Consider the following 16731-nt stretch of genomic DNA (forward strand, 5'->3'; position numbering starts at 1 on the left):
TGTATAGCTTGATGGTTCCATTAATTTTAAAAAAGTGTACAAGTGTTTGTGTGTTTTATGGAGGGACTGGTCATTTCAGTTTAGCAGGAGCTTTAAACCTTTCATTTATAAAAATCCCAATAAAATGGCATAGGACAAAACTTTGAGCACTATTTGAATTTTTCATGGCTGTTTGATGCAAATTCATTTGATATAGAAATGATGGTAAGCGTTCCAAAATGACCCCCTTGGTTGCAGTTTTTCACTGGGTTGTCTCACCTGTTTTTGGACATGCTTTGTAAGGAAAAAAAAAAAAAGCTCTCTGGGATCTGCACTTTGCTGTACATGTTGTTGTGGAAGTGAAAGCCTTATTAAATTTTATTATCGACAGCACTGTATGTGATGTGAAAATGGCAAGGAAGACAAGGACTTTTCCCCTTATCTACTTATTTCCTTGCTTTTCAGGTTTTGGGTTAGCCTAGTGTGTCCTTATCCAACCTTAACTGTCACTAAACTATGCATGTGTGGATGGGTTTTGTTGTTGTGTTGGGGTTTTTTTTTTTTTTTTGCATTCATTTGCAAGACAGCTCAAGTACATTTTAGAAAGGATTTGAATGAGGTAAGAGGACTTAGTGAACAGGTTTGGGGAATATGTTCCACAGAATCTTAGAAGAGTAGAGTTGGAAGAGACCTTAGGAGGTCATCTAGTCCTACCCCTGCTCAAAGCAGGACCAACCCCAACTAAATCATCCCAGCCAGGGCTTTGTCAAGCTGGGCCTTAAAAACCTCTAAGGATGGAGAGTCCACCACCTCCCTAGGTAACCTTTCCAGTGCTTTACCACCCTCCTAGTGGAATAGTTTGTCCTAATATCCAACCCCACTGCAGCTTGAGACCATTGCTCTTTGTTCTGTCATCTGCCACCACTGAGAACAGCCTAGCTCCCCACTCTTTGGAACCCCCCTTCAGGTAGTTGAAGGCTGCTATCAAATCCCCCCTCACTCTTCTCTTCTGCGGACTAAATAACCCCTGTTCCCTCAGCCTCTCCTCATAAGTCATATGCTCCAGGCCCCTAATAATTTTCATTGCCCTCCATTGGACTCTCTCCAATTTATCCACATTCTTTCGGTAGTGGGGGGCCCAAAACTGGAAGCAATACTCCACATGTGGCCACCCCAGTGCAGAATAGAGGGGAATAATCATTTCTCTTGATCTGCTGGCAATGCTTCTACTAATGCAGCCCAATATGCCATTAGCCTTCTTGGCAACAAGGGCACACTGCTGACTTATATCCAGCTTCTTGTCCACTGTAATCCCCAGGTCTTTTCTGCACAACTACTGCTTAGCCAGTCAGTCCCCAGTCTGTAGCAGTGCATGGGATTCTTCTGTCCTAAGTACAGGACTCTGCACTTGTCCTTATTGAACCTTATCAGATTTCTTTTAGGCCCAGTCCTCCAAATTGTCTAGGTCATCACTCTGGACCCTATCCCTACCCTCCAGCGCATCTACCTCTTGCCCCATCTAGTGACATTCGCGAACTTGCAATCCATCCCATCATCCAGATCACTAATGAAAACGTTGAACAAAACTGGCCCCAGGACTGACCCCTGGGACACTCCACTTGATACTGGCTGCCGACTAGATATCGAGCCATTGATCACTACCCACTGAGCCCGACAATCTAGCCAACTTTCTATCCACCTTATAGTCCATTCATCCAGCCCATACTACTTTAACTTGCTGGCAAGAATACTGTGGGAGACCATATCAAAAGCTTTGCTAAAGTCAAGGTATATCGCATCCACCACTTTCCCCATATCCACAGAGCCAGTTATCTCATTATAGAAGGCAATCAGGTTGGTCAGGCATGACTTGCCCTTCGTGAATCCATGTTGACTGTTTCTAATCACCTTCTTCTCCTCCAAGTGCTTCAAAATGGATTCCTTGAGGACCTGCTCCATGATTTTTCTGGGGACTGAGGTGAGGCTGACCAGTCTGTAGTTCCCCAGATTTTCCTTCTTCCATTTTTTAAAGATGGGCACTACATTAGCCCTTTTCCAGTCATCCAGGACCTCCCCCGATCACCACAAGTTTAAAAGATAATGGCCAATAGCTCTGCAATCACGTTAGCCTACTGCCTTGGCACCCTCAAATGCATTGCATCTGGTCCCATGGACTTGTGCATGTCCAGCTTTTCTAAATAGTCCTTAACCTGTTCTTTCACCACTGAGGGCTGCTCAATTCCTCCCCATTGAGTACTTCAGCTTTTTCCACATCATCTGTCACTAAGTTGCCCCCCCCCCGCCATTCAGTAAGGGTTCCACACTTTCCCTGACCACCTTCTTGTTGCTAACATACCTGCAGAAACCCTTCTTGTTACCTTTCACATCCCTTGCTAGCTGCAACTCCAGTTGTGCTTTGGCCTTCCTGATTACATTCCTGCATGCTCAAGCAATATTTTTATACTCCTCTCTTGTCATCTGTCCACGTTTCCACTTCTTGTAAGCTTCCTTTTTGTGATTAAGCTCACTGAAGATTTCTCTGTTAAGCCAAGCTGGTCGTCTGCCATATTTGCTATTCTTTCTGCACGTTGGGATGGTTTGTTCCTGCACCCTCAACAAGGCTTCTTTCAAATACAGACAGTTCTCCTGGACTCCTTTCCCCTTCATATTAGCTTCCCAGGGGATTCTGTCTATCAGTTCCCTAGGGGAGTCAGTCTGCTTTTCTGAAGTCCAGGGTCTGTATTCTGCTGCTCTTCTTTCTTCGTTTTGTCAGGATTTTGAACTCTACCATCTCATGGTCATACATAGGGAGCAGCATAGAAGAAGGCCCAGAGATGTTTGTGAGATGACAACATGAAAGGGGTATCAAGAATGATGTCAAATTCTGTCTTTAGTTATTCCTTTACAAAGGAACACTTTTCCATTTGAAAATGCTGGTCAGCCTGCCTGCCCATCTGGTTTCCTGTCAGCCATCCCACCTGCCTATCTTGTTGGCTGACATTCTGGGGAGAGGGGACATGCTTAGTTTTGGAAACACTGTTTCGTTCCTGCTGCCCAGGCAGCGGGAACATTTTGAGGTTTCCAAAACAAATATTTCAGAATTTCAGTTCAGTACAATTTTTTTTTTTTACTTTTTTTGTCTCAATTTGTGATGACTGTTTTTTTGGTTTTTTTTAACTTGAAGTTTTCCAGGTAGTGAATTTCAGTTTCTCAGCCCACTTTGGTCTCAATCTCTGTGGGACAGTCTTGCTTTTTTTTTTTTTTTTTTTTTTTTTTTTTTTTTTTGCTGTTTCACATCCTGATTAACAGTGGATTTGCCCTATATATGTGGGGCAGAACAGTTGCTGGGTAGAGAGAGATGTCTTTAAAAAAAAAAAACGCTCTTCCCCACTCCCCATGCAATTAATTTCCATCACAGGTCCAAGCCAGGCAGGAGTTGGTTGCCAGGGCAGTAGTGGATTCTCTGTCATCCTTCCCCTTCTCCCCCCCTGCCCCCCCCCAAAAAACCCACCAAAAACTCTCTCTGAACTAATACTCATCAAGCGGGGCTCCCCAGCAGGGTAAACCTTCTTTCCATCTGCAGCACAAGCCCTGTGACAGCTACCTTCTCCCAACCATGTTGCCTGGAGAAGAAGAAAAGGGAGCCTCTGGGTGTGGAACCTTTTTGTGGTCTCTGAAAAGGCTTCCCCTTTTCCTGGCAGGACCCAGGCAGTAGAAGCAGGACAGTGGACAAAGCACCTTTGGAACACCCTGGACAGCAACAGTGACATCACACTCCACCAATCCTAGTTTTGACATAATATATGTTTTTCTCTCTGTTAATTGTCTGTGCACAAATTTCATTAGCTTTGCAAATATCCACTCTCCTTTGCAAGAACTGGATTTGATTTTGCAAGCAAGCTTTCTCTGATCTAATTTTGTCCCTAATGATTCCTTTTGTTAACTGTTCAGATTCATAGGGTTTGGCTATACAAAGTAGGTCAAAACTATAATGGTCAATGGTCTCCCCTAGCAGCTAGTTTATTGTCAAGGAAATGTGTCCTGTCCAAATGACATTTTTGCTGAGTTCACAGTAGTCTTGACACATCATGGAGCAGGTCCTCAAAGAATCAATCCTGAAGCACTTGCATGAGAGGAAAGTGATCAGGAACAGCCAGCATGGATTCACCAAGGGAAGGTCATGCCTGACTAATCTAATCGCCTTTTATGATGAGATTACTGGTTCTGTGGATGAAGGGAAAGCAGTGGATGTATTGTTTCTTGACTTTAGCAAAGCTTTTGACACGGTCTCCCACAGTATTCTTGTCAGCAAGTTAAGGAAGTATGGGCTGGATGAATGCACTATAAGGTGGGTAGAAAGCTGGCTAGATTGTCGGGCTCAACGGGTAGTGATCAATGGCTCCATGTCTAGTTGGCAGCCGGTGTCAAGTGGAGTGCCCCAAGGGTCGGTCCTGGGGCCGGTTTTGTTCAATATCTTCATAAATGATCTGGAGGATGGTGTGGATTGCACTCTCAGCAAATTTGCGGATGATACTAAACTGGGAGGAGAGGTAGATACGCTGGAGGGGAGGTATAGGATACAGAAGGACCTAGACAAATTGGAGGATTGGGCCAAAAGAAATCTGATGAGGTTCAATAAGGATAAGTGCAGGGTCCTGCACTTCGGACGGAAGAACCCAATGCACAGCTACAGACTAGGGACCGAATGGCTAGGCAGCAGTTCTGCGGAAAAGGACCTAGGGGTGACAGTGGACGAGAAGCTGGATATGAGTCAGCAGTGTGCCCTTGTTGCCAAGAAGGCCAATGGCATTTTGGGATGTATAAGTAGGGGCATAGCGAGCAGATCGAGGGACGTGATCGTTCCCCTCTATTCAACATTGGTGAGGCCTCATCTGGAGTACTGTGTCCAGTTTTGGGCCCCACACTTCAAGAAGGATGTGGATAAATTGGAGAGAGTCCAGCGAAGGGCAACAAAAATGATTAGGGGACTGGAACACATGAGTTATGAGGAGAGGCTGAGGGAGCTGGGATTGTTTAGCCTGCAGAAGAGAAGAATGAGGGGGGATTTGATAGCTGCTTTCAACTACCTGAAAGGGGGTTCCAAAGAGGATGGCTCTAGACTGTTCTCAATGGTAGCAGATGACAGAACGAGGAGTAATGGTCTCAAGTTGCAGTGGGGGAGGTTTAGGTTGGATATTAGGAAAAACTTTTTCACTAAGAGGGTGGTGAAACACTGGAATGCGTTACCTAGGGAGGTGGTAGAATCTCCTTCCTTAGAGGTTTTTAAGGTCAGGCTTGACAAAGCCCTGGCTGGGATGATTTAACTGGGAATTGGTCCTGCTTCGAGCAGGGGGTTGGACTAGATGACCTTCTGGGGTCCCTTCCAACCCTGATATTCTATGATTCTATGATTTTAATGAGTTTGTCTAGCAGATTGCACTTCATGTCATGCTCACACTGGAATGTGTGGTCAATTTCCAGCACCTGTAGGCCTGATACCTAATACTGTGGAAAATATGACCCTTGCTATGGCTGAGTGACAATTTTTCAGCAAATAATAAATTCACCAAAAAAAAAAAAAAATTTGGTTGCTCCAAAATGCATCGGTGAATTTGGGTCACATTTGGCAAACAGTTTCAGCCAAATAAAAAAATGAGGTTTAAAAAAAAAAATCAAAACTGTTCATTCTGACATTTTCAAGACAGCCCTTTTTGACATTTTTGTCTGGAAATAAATGGTTCTGTTCCCTAAATGTCAGTTCTAATCAAATTTCACTTGGAAAATGTCATTTTGCTTAACTCGAATGAAATCTTTTTTGTTTTTATTTCAGCGGGGGGGGGGCTCAGGGCAGGGTTGCAGGAGGGGTGCGGACTGCGGGAGGCAGCTCAGGGCAGGGAGTTGGGATGCAGGGTGCAGCAGGGGGCTGAGGGCAGGGAGTTGGGGGTGCAGGAAGGGTGAGGGATGCAGGCAGGGAGTTGGGAGGGTGGGGTGCAGGAGGGGTTCAGGGTGCAGGCTCCTGCCCGGCGCCACTTACCTAAAGTGGCTCTGGGGTGGCAGCGGCGTGCACCAGGGCCAGGGCAGGCTCCCTGCCTCCCTGCCCTGGCCCCACTCTGCGCCGCTCCAGGAAGCAGCCGGAACCACATCCCTGCATGGCTCCTGGGGGAGGGGAAGGCACAGGGCTCCCTGCCCTGCCCTTGCCACGCCTCCATGTACCTCCCCCGAAGCGCCGATTGGCCACGGTTCCTCATTCCCGGCCAATGGGAGCTGCGGGGGGTGGTGCCTGAAGGCAAGGGCAATGCACGGAGCCCTCTGCCTGCCCCCGGGGCCCCAGGAACGTGGTGCCAGCCACTTCTGAGAAAGGCACGGGGCCTGTGGTACCATGGGGGGCAATCCCACGGGCCAGATCCAAAGCCCTGAGGGGCCGGATCCAGCCCGTGTGCTATAGTTTGCCCACCCCTGCTCTATAGCCTGCTGATTAGAGCGGGTCCCTGCTCCAAATCAGGCTGAGGTGGAAGCTGAATGTGGGTCTTCTCCATCCCTAACCACTGGGCTATTGGCCACTTTGGGGCCTGGGTGGTGTCTTTCGCTCTCTTTAAAGATTTCAAAAATTTCTGCGAAACAAAATTGTTTTCTAGCCAGCCCTAGCAATAAGGAGTCCCATCGAGGTGTTACTGACTAAAATGATTTCTTCAAAATGGAAAGTTTTTAATAGAACTGAAACCAACTGTTACCAATGATACATTTTAATTTTTTTTTTTTTTTGAAAGAAGGAATTGCTGAATACAACATGTTGCTTCTCGCAGCACTGCCAGTTCCTATTAGCTGTGGTCTCTTAGAAAAGAGAACAATAGCTTTCTGTCCCAACCACTCTGTCCCCCAAATTTGGCTTCTTCAGCAACACTTCACCACTCCCCTGGTTGGTGAGCTGCCACAAAGAATGTGTTTCTGCTACTTAGCGGTTTCAATTACCATTAATGTATCAGGAAGATGACGTGTTTGAGATAAGTGTGTTTAATTCTGAGGCAAAGGTGTGCTGCTTCGTTGAGATTTATTAGATGCCACTACATACAGTAGGTAGAGTTGGGTGCTTTGAATTCCTGAAGAGTTTTCATCTGCCTATTGTGACAGACCCAGACCGGTTGGGTGCAGGAGTCTGGTAGAAGGAAAACTTACTGGACACTGGAATAGTTTTCTGTTCCCTGAGTGACCAGGGCAGGGGCTGCCCCTGAGCAGTCAGGAAGGTGCTAGAAGCAATTAAGTCAGGCAGACTCCATAAGACACCTGGAACTAATTAAGAACTGATTAGAAGCAATCAAGGGAAACAGGCTAATCAGATCCCCTGAAGGCCATTTAGAACCAGCTGGGACTAGTTTAAAAAGAAGCTCCTTCAGAGAGGCCAGCTGGTAGGAGCTGGGAGTAAGAAGGTGTGTTGTGGGAAGACTGGGAGAAAGAAGACGTACAGTGAAAGACCCGGGAGGACAAGCATGGTCAGGCACCAAGGAGGGTGCTAGGAGGGGCCGTTTGGGGAAGTAGCCCAGGGAAGGGCTATAGCTCCGGTAGTATAGGATTGCCTGTTGCCGGTGTGATTAAGATCCCTAGGCTGGAACCTGGAGAAGAGGGTGGGCCTGGGTTTCCCCCAACCCTCCTCACACTGCTACAAAAACACTCCCTGAGAAGGAAGACTGGGGCTAAAGAGGGCTCTTACACCAAACCCATTGACTGGCCAATGATGAAGGTGAATCAGTAAGCTGTAACCCTTGCCTCTAGGCGTGGAGAGAGGCTACACTGAGGGGCAGAGCAAACCTCTGAGGCAAGCCCTAACTGCTCAGAAGCACAGGACTCCCTGAGGCAAAGCTGAAGCTCTGCTACACTATGTAAATCAGAAGAGGGTAAAATAAACTGCCTAGTAGAATGGCCTGGGCAGATCAAATAACTTCTCTTGTTGAATGGCAGGAAATCCTGTCCAGTGAACTCTGAGGAACGACTTGGCCCCAGGCCAGAACATTACGGGGCTAGTAACAGCGGGACAGCAGTAATGTACCCTGGTCCAACTGCAGACTGTGAGGGTAGACAGGCTTCCCCCAACTTGTGGAGATATTCTGCGGGGAGGGGAGAGGTATAGACCATGATAGGGTGCAGGGAAAGGGAAAAGGGCACTGGCTGTTTCCCCATCCATCCGGGAAGATGGTTTTGGTAAAGTGAGGGTACGGGAGCATAGGCCTGTGTTGAGAAGGGGGAGGTGAAATTCTGATTTCGATATTTGCATTGGCAAGGCCTAAATATTAAATCAGGGAGCAGAGCACCAGTCAGAGGAGAGTGGAGCAGAGCCAGAAGTGCGAGGGCAATCTGGATAATGCGCGCTTATTGTGTGCTGGAACAATTTTTGTATAGTGGAGGTTATTGAGAGCCATTGAACCAAACTGTAAGCCCTGCAACAGCATCCCTAGTTCCAGCACCTATTCTTGTGGGACTTTGTAGCAACAAAGCAGCACAGTGGGGTGTCTCAAGGGAGTGAGAGAACAGAACAAGGTCAGCAAAGATCATTGCATGTTTTTCCCACCTCGTAGTTGGGATCTCTTGAGAGGAACATGTGACCTCCCTGACTGGTTTCAATCAGTGTCAGGAAATGACTGTCCTTGTTCTTATTAAGTAATGAACATCTTGTCCTAACAATTGCAGCTGCTCCACACAAGACTTTTTCCCAGGGTTCTAGGATTGTTTGGATGGCAGCCCTACAGAGACAGTAGCTGCCAATTCCCAGCTCTCTAGAATCGTTACCACGTTAGTCTGGTGAAAAATGTGGTCTGAAGTGAAAGAAAAAGCTAATTATGGGCCAACTTCTGCTCCACGCAACCCCATTGAAATCCATACAGTTGCATGGGTGTAAACAGACAGGAGAATTTGGCGGCATGGTGTTAAAGGAAGCATGGAATGTCCTCTAGTTACACGTTTTGTAAAGCGCCTAGTACAATAGGGCTGCAGTTTCTGATTGGGGCCCCTGGATGCTGCCACAATACAAATAAATAATAATGGTGATTGATAAAATAAGCCGGTGTATTGTGAAAGTTAAAAATATATAATTGCATAAGGTTACAAAATATGGATTAGTGTTAACAGTTTGTATTTTGTGTTTAATAATTTCCTTTATTTTTTTCCAGATCACCCTATTTTTTATTGGAAGAACAAGGCCCCGGGGTAGAGGCAAAAATGTACAAAATGCCCATCTGCGTGCTACAGCTAAGCAGGGTGGTGATGAACCACAAGCTCTGGGCTGTGTTTATCATCACCTTTAAGTTCATGTCCTTTGTCTCCATAATGTTCTACTGGAGAATCACTGAGGATACCAAAAGCAAGAGTCTGCTGTATGGCTTGCCTCTGGAAGTCAAATGTCCTCGATCTGTGCCTTCTCCTCCCCCAGCTGTATCTGGCAGGCCACCTCCACCGCCTGGGGATATATTTTTTGTGGAAACCTCAGATAGAACCAACCCAAGTTTTCTCTTTATGTGCTCTGTTGAATCAGCAGCCAGGGTTCACCCTGAGACCAAAATAGTCATCCTTATGAAGGGGTTGGCAAACAGAAATTTCACTCTGCCAAAACACTGGGGCTTCTCTCTGCTGAGCTGCTTCCCCAATGTGGAAATCCGCCCACTGGACTTGAATGACCTTTTCTCTGGTACCCCTCTAGCTGACTGGTATTCGGTGGCCCAGCACAGATGGGAGCCTTATTTCTTACCCATACTTTCTGATGCCTGTAGAATTGCTATCATGTGGAAATTTGGGGGTATCTACTTAGACACAGACTTCATAGTCCTTAAGAACTTAAAGAACCTCACCAATGTGCTTGGAACCCAGTCCAAATATGTATTGAATGGGGCTTTTCTCTCCTTTGAAGCCAAACACAAGTTCATAGAGCTTTGCATGCAGGACTATGTGGATAATTACAACGGCTGGATCTGGGGGCACCAGGGCCCACAGCTTTTAACCCGTGTTTTCAAAAAATGGTGCTCCATCAGGAGTCTCCGGAGCAGTAAAAGCTGTAAAGGAGTCAGTACTCTTCCCAGAGAAGCCTTTTATCCCATCCGCTGGCAGGACTGGAAGAAGTACTTTGAAGTGGTCAGCTCTTCAGAGCTTCACAGACTCTTCAAGAACACCTATGCGGTGCATATTTGGAATAAAAAGAGTCAAGGAACAAGATTTGAGATCACCTCAAAAGCTTTGCTGGCTCAGCTGCATTCCCACTACTGCCCTTCAACATACGGGATAATGAAGAAGTATTTTTGAAAGGAATTGATTGACTCACCTGTCACCTAATTGAACAAAGGAAGTAGCCAAAACTGTTCAGCCTTCTGAGCAAAAATATACATTTGAAAGTACTTATATCTCTGTGAACCATCAAGCACCAGGCAGTGTGATGTAGTGAAATTCAAAGATAAATGTAGGGCAGGGTGAATGTAGGTTGAACACAGGAGTTAACTAAAGACTGAGCAGTGCTTACCTCGTTTTCCTTCCTTTCCACTACTCTGGCTGTGTAAAGCGACCTTAAGACGGGAGTAAATGTTACAACACTCTGTCAGCATAAAGAGGTCTTAAAGTGAGAGTAAACGGTCTTTATTCTGCCAACAGGGCATAAAGAGGCCTTAGTATAAATGAAAAGCAGGACCCAGTTCACAAGAATCAGCCAGTGAACTCCCAAATATCTCCAAAGAAATAAAGTGAGGGAAGTAGAGGGAAGATGAATTGAGGAAGGAGTTAAAGGGAGGATCAGAAAAGGCAGCAAGGGAAGAGAATAAGTAAGATGAGAGAAGAAGGAAAGGGCAGATTTTTTTTTTAAAAAAACCTTTTTTTTTCTTTTTCCTTACTGCAGAAACCAGTGGCCAAAAGGAACTTCCACATGTTCCAGCTTTTATTTTACAAAGCTTTAATTGGACACTTCTGTGTTTACAAGGAGCCATGTGCTGTATAGTCCTTGCTCAGTTCTTAATGGGGCAAATTCCCATTGTCTCCAACGTGAGGTTTGACTGGGTAAGGAATTCAGGGTTTGTCCGAAGGTTTTTGTGTTTGTTGTTTTTTTTTTTTTAAATTAAAACTTCTAAGCAGCCATGGGACAAACTTTATTTTAGACTATGGTCAGAATTATGCTATGAAGAGGCAAGTGATGTGTCCAAATCATGTCCTTACTTTCTTCTGATTGGAGAGCTATAAAATGTCACTTCCTTTTATTGGAATGATCTGGGTTTATGTGTGTACACCCACTGCAGTATCTGAGCAACTATTAATCATTTTATTCTCACAACACCACAGGAAGGCAGGGAAGTACCACTCTCTTATTTTACAGATGGAGAACTGAGACAGAGAGATTAAGGATGGGAGTTAGTTGCCTAAATATCTCTGAGGATCTGGGCCTAAGCTCCTTGCCCAAGATCACATAGGAAATACATGGTAGAACTGAGAGTTGAACCTAGATTTTTCTGAACCTCACTTTAGCACCAGAACTGAAAGGCCATGCTTCTTACGCTTTCAAATCTTCTGTGGCATTCTGCTGCTATTTCTGGCACAGAAAGTAGCCTGGAAGTGCAGGGGTCTTCTTTGATTCCCTGAATAAATGCTACTGAAAGCATGAGTGGCTCTCAGACTCTTCCTAACTGATGCGTGGGGCGGGGAAAGACAGTTTATGTTGTGGAAAAAGTTGTCTTTGCAGACTCCCAGCACGGGGATGAGCCCAAGGAGAGACCATGAAAGTTTTGGGACTTTTTATCTTGACAGGAAATTCCAGTTTTCATAAACTCAGTGTAAAATAAATGATGAATTCTGAATTTCCTTTCTTACACAACAGATTGTAGCTGTGTGCTGTTACTAATGGGGTCGTGTAAGCATTACAACATCAGTGAACTATCTGCTCTGTGTGAAGGCAGAGATGAGCTGCCAACAGACCTGTCAGGGGAAGCATAGCAGTGATGGAGGGCAATGAATGGGATGGCTTTTGCAACATTGGAGGTACTTGTCACTGAAAGGGTCAGGTAGAATAAAGTGGTGATATACTTTGGTGGAAAGGAGGGGGAAGCACTGGGTGGAAGAGAAATTTTACTGCTCCATCTCCCAGCTTTCAAGCCTTCATCTGAAGCTTCTGCTGCTGCCACCATAGGGCACCTCTCCTGTCCTTGATTCACCACCCTCCCACCTGGCTGTCTCCGATCTTGAGACTGACTTTGCAAGAGACTGAACATCTCCTGTGAAGTGAATGGGAGCTGAAAAACTTAGTCTCAGAGGAGGCATTCAGCACCTTGCAGGAATGGGCTCTTACTGGTTAAGTTAGATTCAACTGTAGCTTCCACAGTGGGGGGAAAACATGCTGCCTGCCTCTGTCTTGACCACCACGTCTTCCTGCTCTTTGATTCAGCTGTGAGTCTATAGCATGATTTGGAGCACAGCTGAACTGACAAAGAAGCATCAGTAGCTATAAGGGAGGCAGGTTGCCAGCTAACACATCAGTCTCCATGCACACGCACTCTAAAACAAGATGTATAGTAAGAGGGGTCACCCAGGGACACAGACATGTGGTGAGATGGGTTGTTATGGGCGAGTGGAGCATCATCCATCTCCTACCCTGTACTCCGTAAAGGAAACCATAGCACTATAAAATATTTTAAACACCTTGTTTGAGCCTTAAACAGTTGGTTTTCTTATGAATAAAGATGGGCTCAAGCTATTAACTTCAGAGCTAAAAATAAGCTTGTCTGATGTTCAGGGACAGTGGCTGATTCAGTGCTCCATTTCATGAACATGACTAATGCTGAATCCTAATGGGATGGCATCATCTGGCACTTCTGGAAAACTGCTCTAAGTCATGATCCCACCAACACCGCTGACTGCTCTGGCTCTATCTGACCTTCAAGTCTGCAGCTGCTTCAGGGCTTTTTCTGTTTCTCAGCTCAAACACAAGCAAGCACGGATTTGCTCAGCTAAGCGAAGGAAATGTGTAAAACAAAAGACAGCCTGAAGCATAGTAGGACAAAATCTCTTTATTTCTTTCTCTCGGTTTACTTGCAACCACGCAAATAACAGAAACAGCAGAGCAAAAGAACCCTAACCTACTATGGAACTCATCCCCCTCCCTTCACAAGGCTGAGTAATCAGGTGTGGTTTATTTTCCCTCCAAACCTTAGGTCACATTCTTCATTTTACTCTCCTTCTGCTATATGTCCTACAGTCATTTTGGATCTTGTTGGTTTCCCCACAGTCCCCACCTGAGCACATCAAAATACAGAATAGACACTTTTCAAAACAAGTGTACTTACCAAAAACCAAAAATGTCAAAGAGCATAGGAACTGTGTTCCTACACAGACCATGGGTATCCTGTCTCCATCCACTGGAGCCAGTGTTGGCTATTTCAGAGGAAGGCAAACTGTGTACCCATTGTAACTTTGCAACACTATAGGCTGGGGATCTTCCTGAATATCTGAGACATTAGCATTGGTAGCCCTTGAATTTTTTTTTCAGCTTATGTCAGTGCAGCTGCTATTCCTGTCTATATAAATTGATAGAAATACAAGAAATTGCCAGGCTGGAAAAGATCCCTGGTCTGGGTAGTATGGTATCCTATTTCTGGTATTTCTCTTTTACTTGGCCTCAGTCCAGCTGAGCAATGAAATGTTAGCTGAGCCAGGGACAGCCTAATGGTAAAGGCATAACTTAATTTGGTCAGGCTGCATCAGAAAGAGTGCACTTCATTTAGTCACACTCTTTGCCTCTGAATTTCATGTAAAATATAGCACTGCTTATGTGAAAAAAGTGCCTTTTCATATAATGGCTGATTTCTCTGCAACTCATGACCTGTGTAAAGAGCTTTGCACTAATCCCATGTTCTCTCCACTACTGTAAATAGAATAGAGGTCAGTTGTTAAATTGGGAGGAAGTCCCTCTGTTCTAGTAGAACATGGGAAGTTGGGTCAGTTGTGTCCTGCCAGAGTAGCTTGCAGTATATTAGGAAAATTCTAAATTTAGGATTTGGGTGGAACATTGTTGATTTATGGCAGCTTAATATCAGGCTAAAGGAAGAGGCCGATCTAGTCTGCAGTGAAATGCTTAATAAAGGCCTTTGCAAATTAAGGCTCACGTGCCTTGAATATCTCCCTTCTGACTGCTGCCTTATTGGTCCTGATCATACATATAAAAGGGGTGCCCACTGGAATTCAGATGTTTCATTTGCCTGGTGTTTCCTTCTCCATTTTGAGAAAAATCAATACAGCATTTCTCTCTCATCCATGCACGAGGAAACAGACTTGAGCGTGTACTGGTTGTATTTGAGTCACTTGCCCCGATGGTCCCACCTCAAGGGTTAAATAGTAGATCTGGTTTAAAAAAAAAATGGATAGAACACTTTTCTGTCACAATGCAGTTTTGACTAAATCAAAACTTTTTGCAGGAACAGAGAGATTTTTTTTTTGACTAAATTTTGCAATGGGTAAAAGTCAAAACATTTTGTGTTCAGAGTAATTTTGATTTTTGTTTGGCTTTTGGTATTCTATTAAAATACATGTGTGTAATGATTTAATATGGTATAAAAGTCACAACAAAATGAATTGAAATGACACTTTTTGAAATGAAATGTTTTTACATTGATGAAATATTTCAAAGCTATTGAAATTAAATGTTTAGATGGTTCCATCTTCATTTTTTTTTCCTCTTAATTTTTGGTTCACAGGAAATTACAAAATTTTGGCTTTTTGTTCTGGTTTGGAACAATTTTTTCTTATTTTATTTATTTTATTTTTTTTTGGTCAGACTCTCCTGCAGAATGGAAATTGTGGCTCCCAACGGGCTGTAATAAGCTGTAATGTTATCTGAAGCACCAGCCAAATGCAGTTCAACGCGGAAGAATCATTATCGAGAAGGGACAGGGGAAATTTGGTTGTGGTTTAAAAAATAAAAATTAAAAAAAAATTCAAAATAATCTGGAAGAGGTCCACTGTGACCTTTTGTTAATCAGATGAGCAAGCATCTATGTCTTTCCCTGAAGACTGTCAAAATGTAACTGGTGCTCCTGTTACTTAGCTTGCACTGAGATATGGAAACTGGTGGGGACTTTCTATAAGCTGTAGCCAGGACTTACACTGATGATCAAAGGTAAAGAGATGAACAGTTAACTGTGATCTTTTCTCACCTTTTTCACGGTGCTGTCTTTATGAGGCAACCTGGGTAAGGATTTTAGCTTCTAGGCAAAGGAAACTCCTGCAATATTGCAGCACCCCCTCGGTGAAAAAGAGCTTTAAAATTGTTTTTGTTTTGTATTTTGGCATGGATAGAGACCACAGGCATCATTTTTATTGCCAGAGGTGTCTTAAGTAGAAATCCTGGCATATTTTAAAATCAAGAATTAGTGCTGCTGTTGTCTGGATTTATGCCATTTGATGCCTTTTCAGAGATGATCTCTTTTACGAAGAGGATTAAACCAAAGCAGCCTTTGGCCTTTTCCTACTGTTCAATGTTTATGGGGGGGGAAATAAATGTAATTTTTACCTTTTTATTTCATGTTTCTACAAAAAAAATTCATTTTGTTTTTCAAGTGATTGTTGGAAACTTTATGTAATCTGCATTAGTTATTGTCAAGACAAGAAATTTTCATCTTATCACTAGAAACAACTTTGATTAAATTTAGCAGTGTTGAAATAGCATTAGGCTAGCTGAGTTTAAGCAATTTTTAAAATATAAATTACGGCCTGCAGGCTGGATGTGTAGACAGTTGGTAATGTCAGTGCAAAATATTCAGCTCCTGCTCTCTATCCAGGGTTATGGTGACCATACAAAATGACTATTTGGTAACCTATGTAAAATAAGCTTGGTGATCTTGGTCCAGAAAATGGACAGATGTCCACACCATAAAAATTGTGTTGCAATTTACACTACTCTTATCAGTGAGGTCAATAATCAAGGCCCTAAATTAGCATTGATATTTTACCACTGACCACCCTCTTAGTCTTAATTGTGGAAAGTTTGCTCTTCCATTGCCCTACCTATATTTGTGGACCTGATCCAAAGCCCGTTGAAGTCAAGGGGAGTCTTTCCAGTGATTTCAATGTTTTTTGAGTAAGGCAATGGATGAATAAAGGACCTTGTGCACCAGTACTGTCATTTTGATCATCAAACTGACTTATTTGCAAAATGAATAGCTCCCAGGTTTGTCCTGTATCTTGTTAAGGTTCAGATAGGCAATGAAATTGGCAGGTTTATAAACACCCAACCTTGCACCAATATACAAATACCTGATAACAATTTTTCAATTATTAAATACTAGCTCAGCTTTATTTCTGTAGCTTTGCAATGGCAGATTGTGTGATCTATTGTTCCCAAAAGTGTATCTGATGATAAAATCATTTCCAGTATGTTCAGATCATGTTAATAATGGCAAAGTGACTGTGACCGAATCATGAATGAAGGGAACAGATTTCACTTTTAATGTGCAAATATTAAACATGTTTAAATATTAAATTGTAATCTTCTTCTTTTAATTGTATGCAGCGGTGTTGTAGCTGTGTGAGTCCCAGGATATTAGAGAGACAAGATGAGTGACGGAATTTCTTTTATTGGACCAACTTCTGTAGGGGAGAGAATGACAAGCTTTCAGGTGACACAGAGCTCTTCCTAGACCTGAGGACAAGCTCTGTGTAGCTTGAAAGCTTGCCTCTCTTACCAACAGAAGTTGGTCTAGTAAAAGATATTACCTCATCTCTTTTTCTCTTTTAATTGTTAACCCA

At 43.9% G+C, this 16731-nt stretch overlaps 1 protein-coding gene across 3 annotated transcripts in view; it reads left to right on the forward strand.

Annotated features, from left to right (window-relative positions):
• The window catches only part of A4GALT (alpha 1,4-galactosyltransferase (P1PK blood group)), a 66133-nt gene extending 49690 nt beyond the window's left edge, over nt 1–16443 (forward strand). For 2 of the 3 annotated variants that reach the window (XM_084647366.1, XM_084647365.1), the window contains one exon: nt 9138–14563. In XM_084647366.1, the coding sequence (XP_084503492.1) occupies nt 9187–10260 (1074 nt within the window). In that variant the 5' untranslated portion in view covers nt 9138–9186 and the 3' untranslated portion in view covers nt 10261–14563. Of the gene's footprint in view, nt 1–9137; nt 14564–14761 lie in introns of those variants that run through there. The other variant, XR_014714025.1, reaches the window with a different exon arrangement.
• Nucleotides 16444–16731: the final 288 nt, after the last annotated feature.

Source organism: Lepidochelys olivacea (genome assembly GCF_965140295.1).
Source record: "Lepidochelys olivacea isolate rLepOli2 genome assembly, chromosome: 1".
Taxonomy (NCBI): domain Eukaryota; kingdom Metazoa; phylum Chordata; order Testudines; family Cheloniidae; genus Lepidochelys; species Lepidochelys olivacea.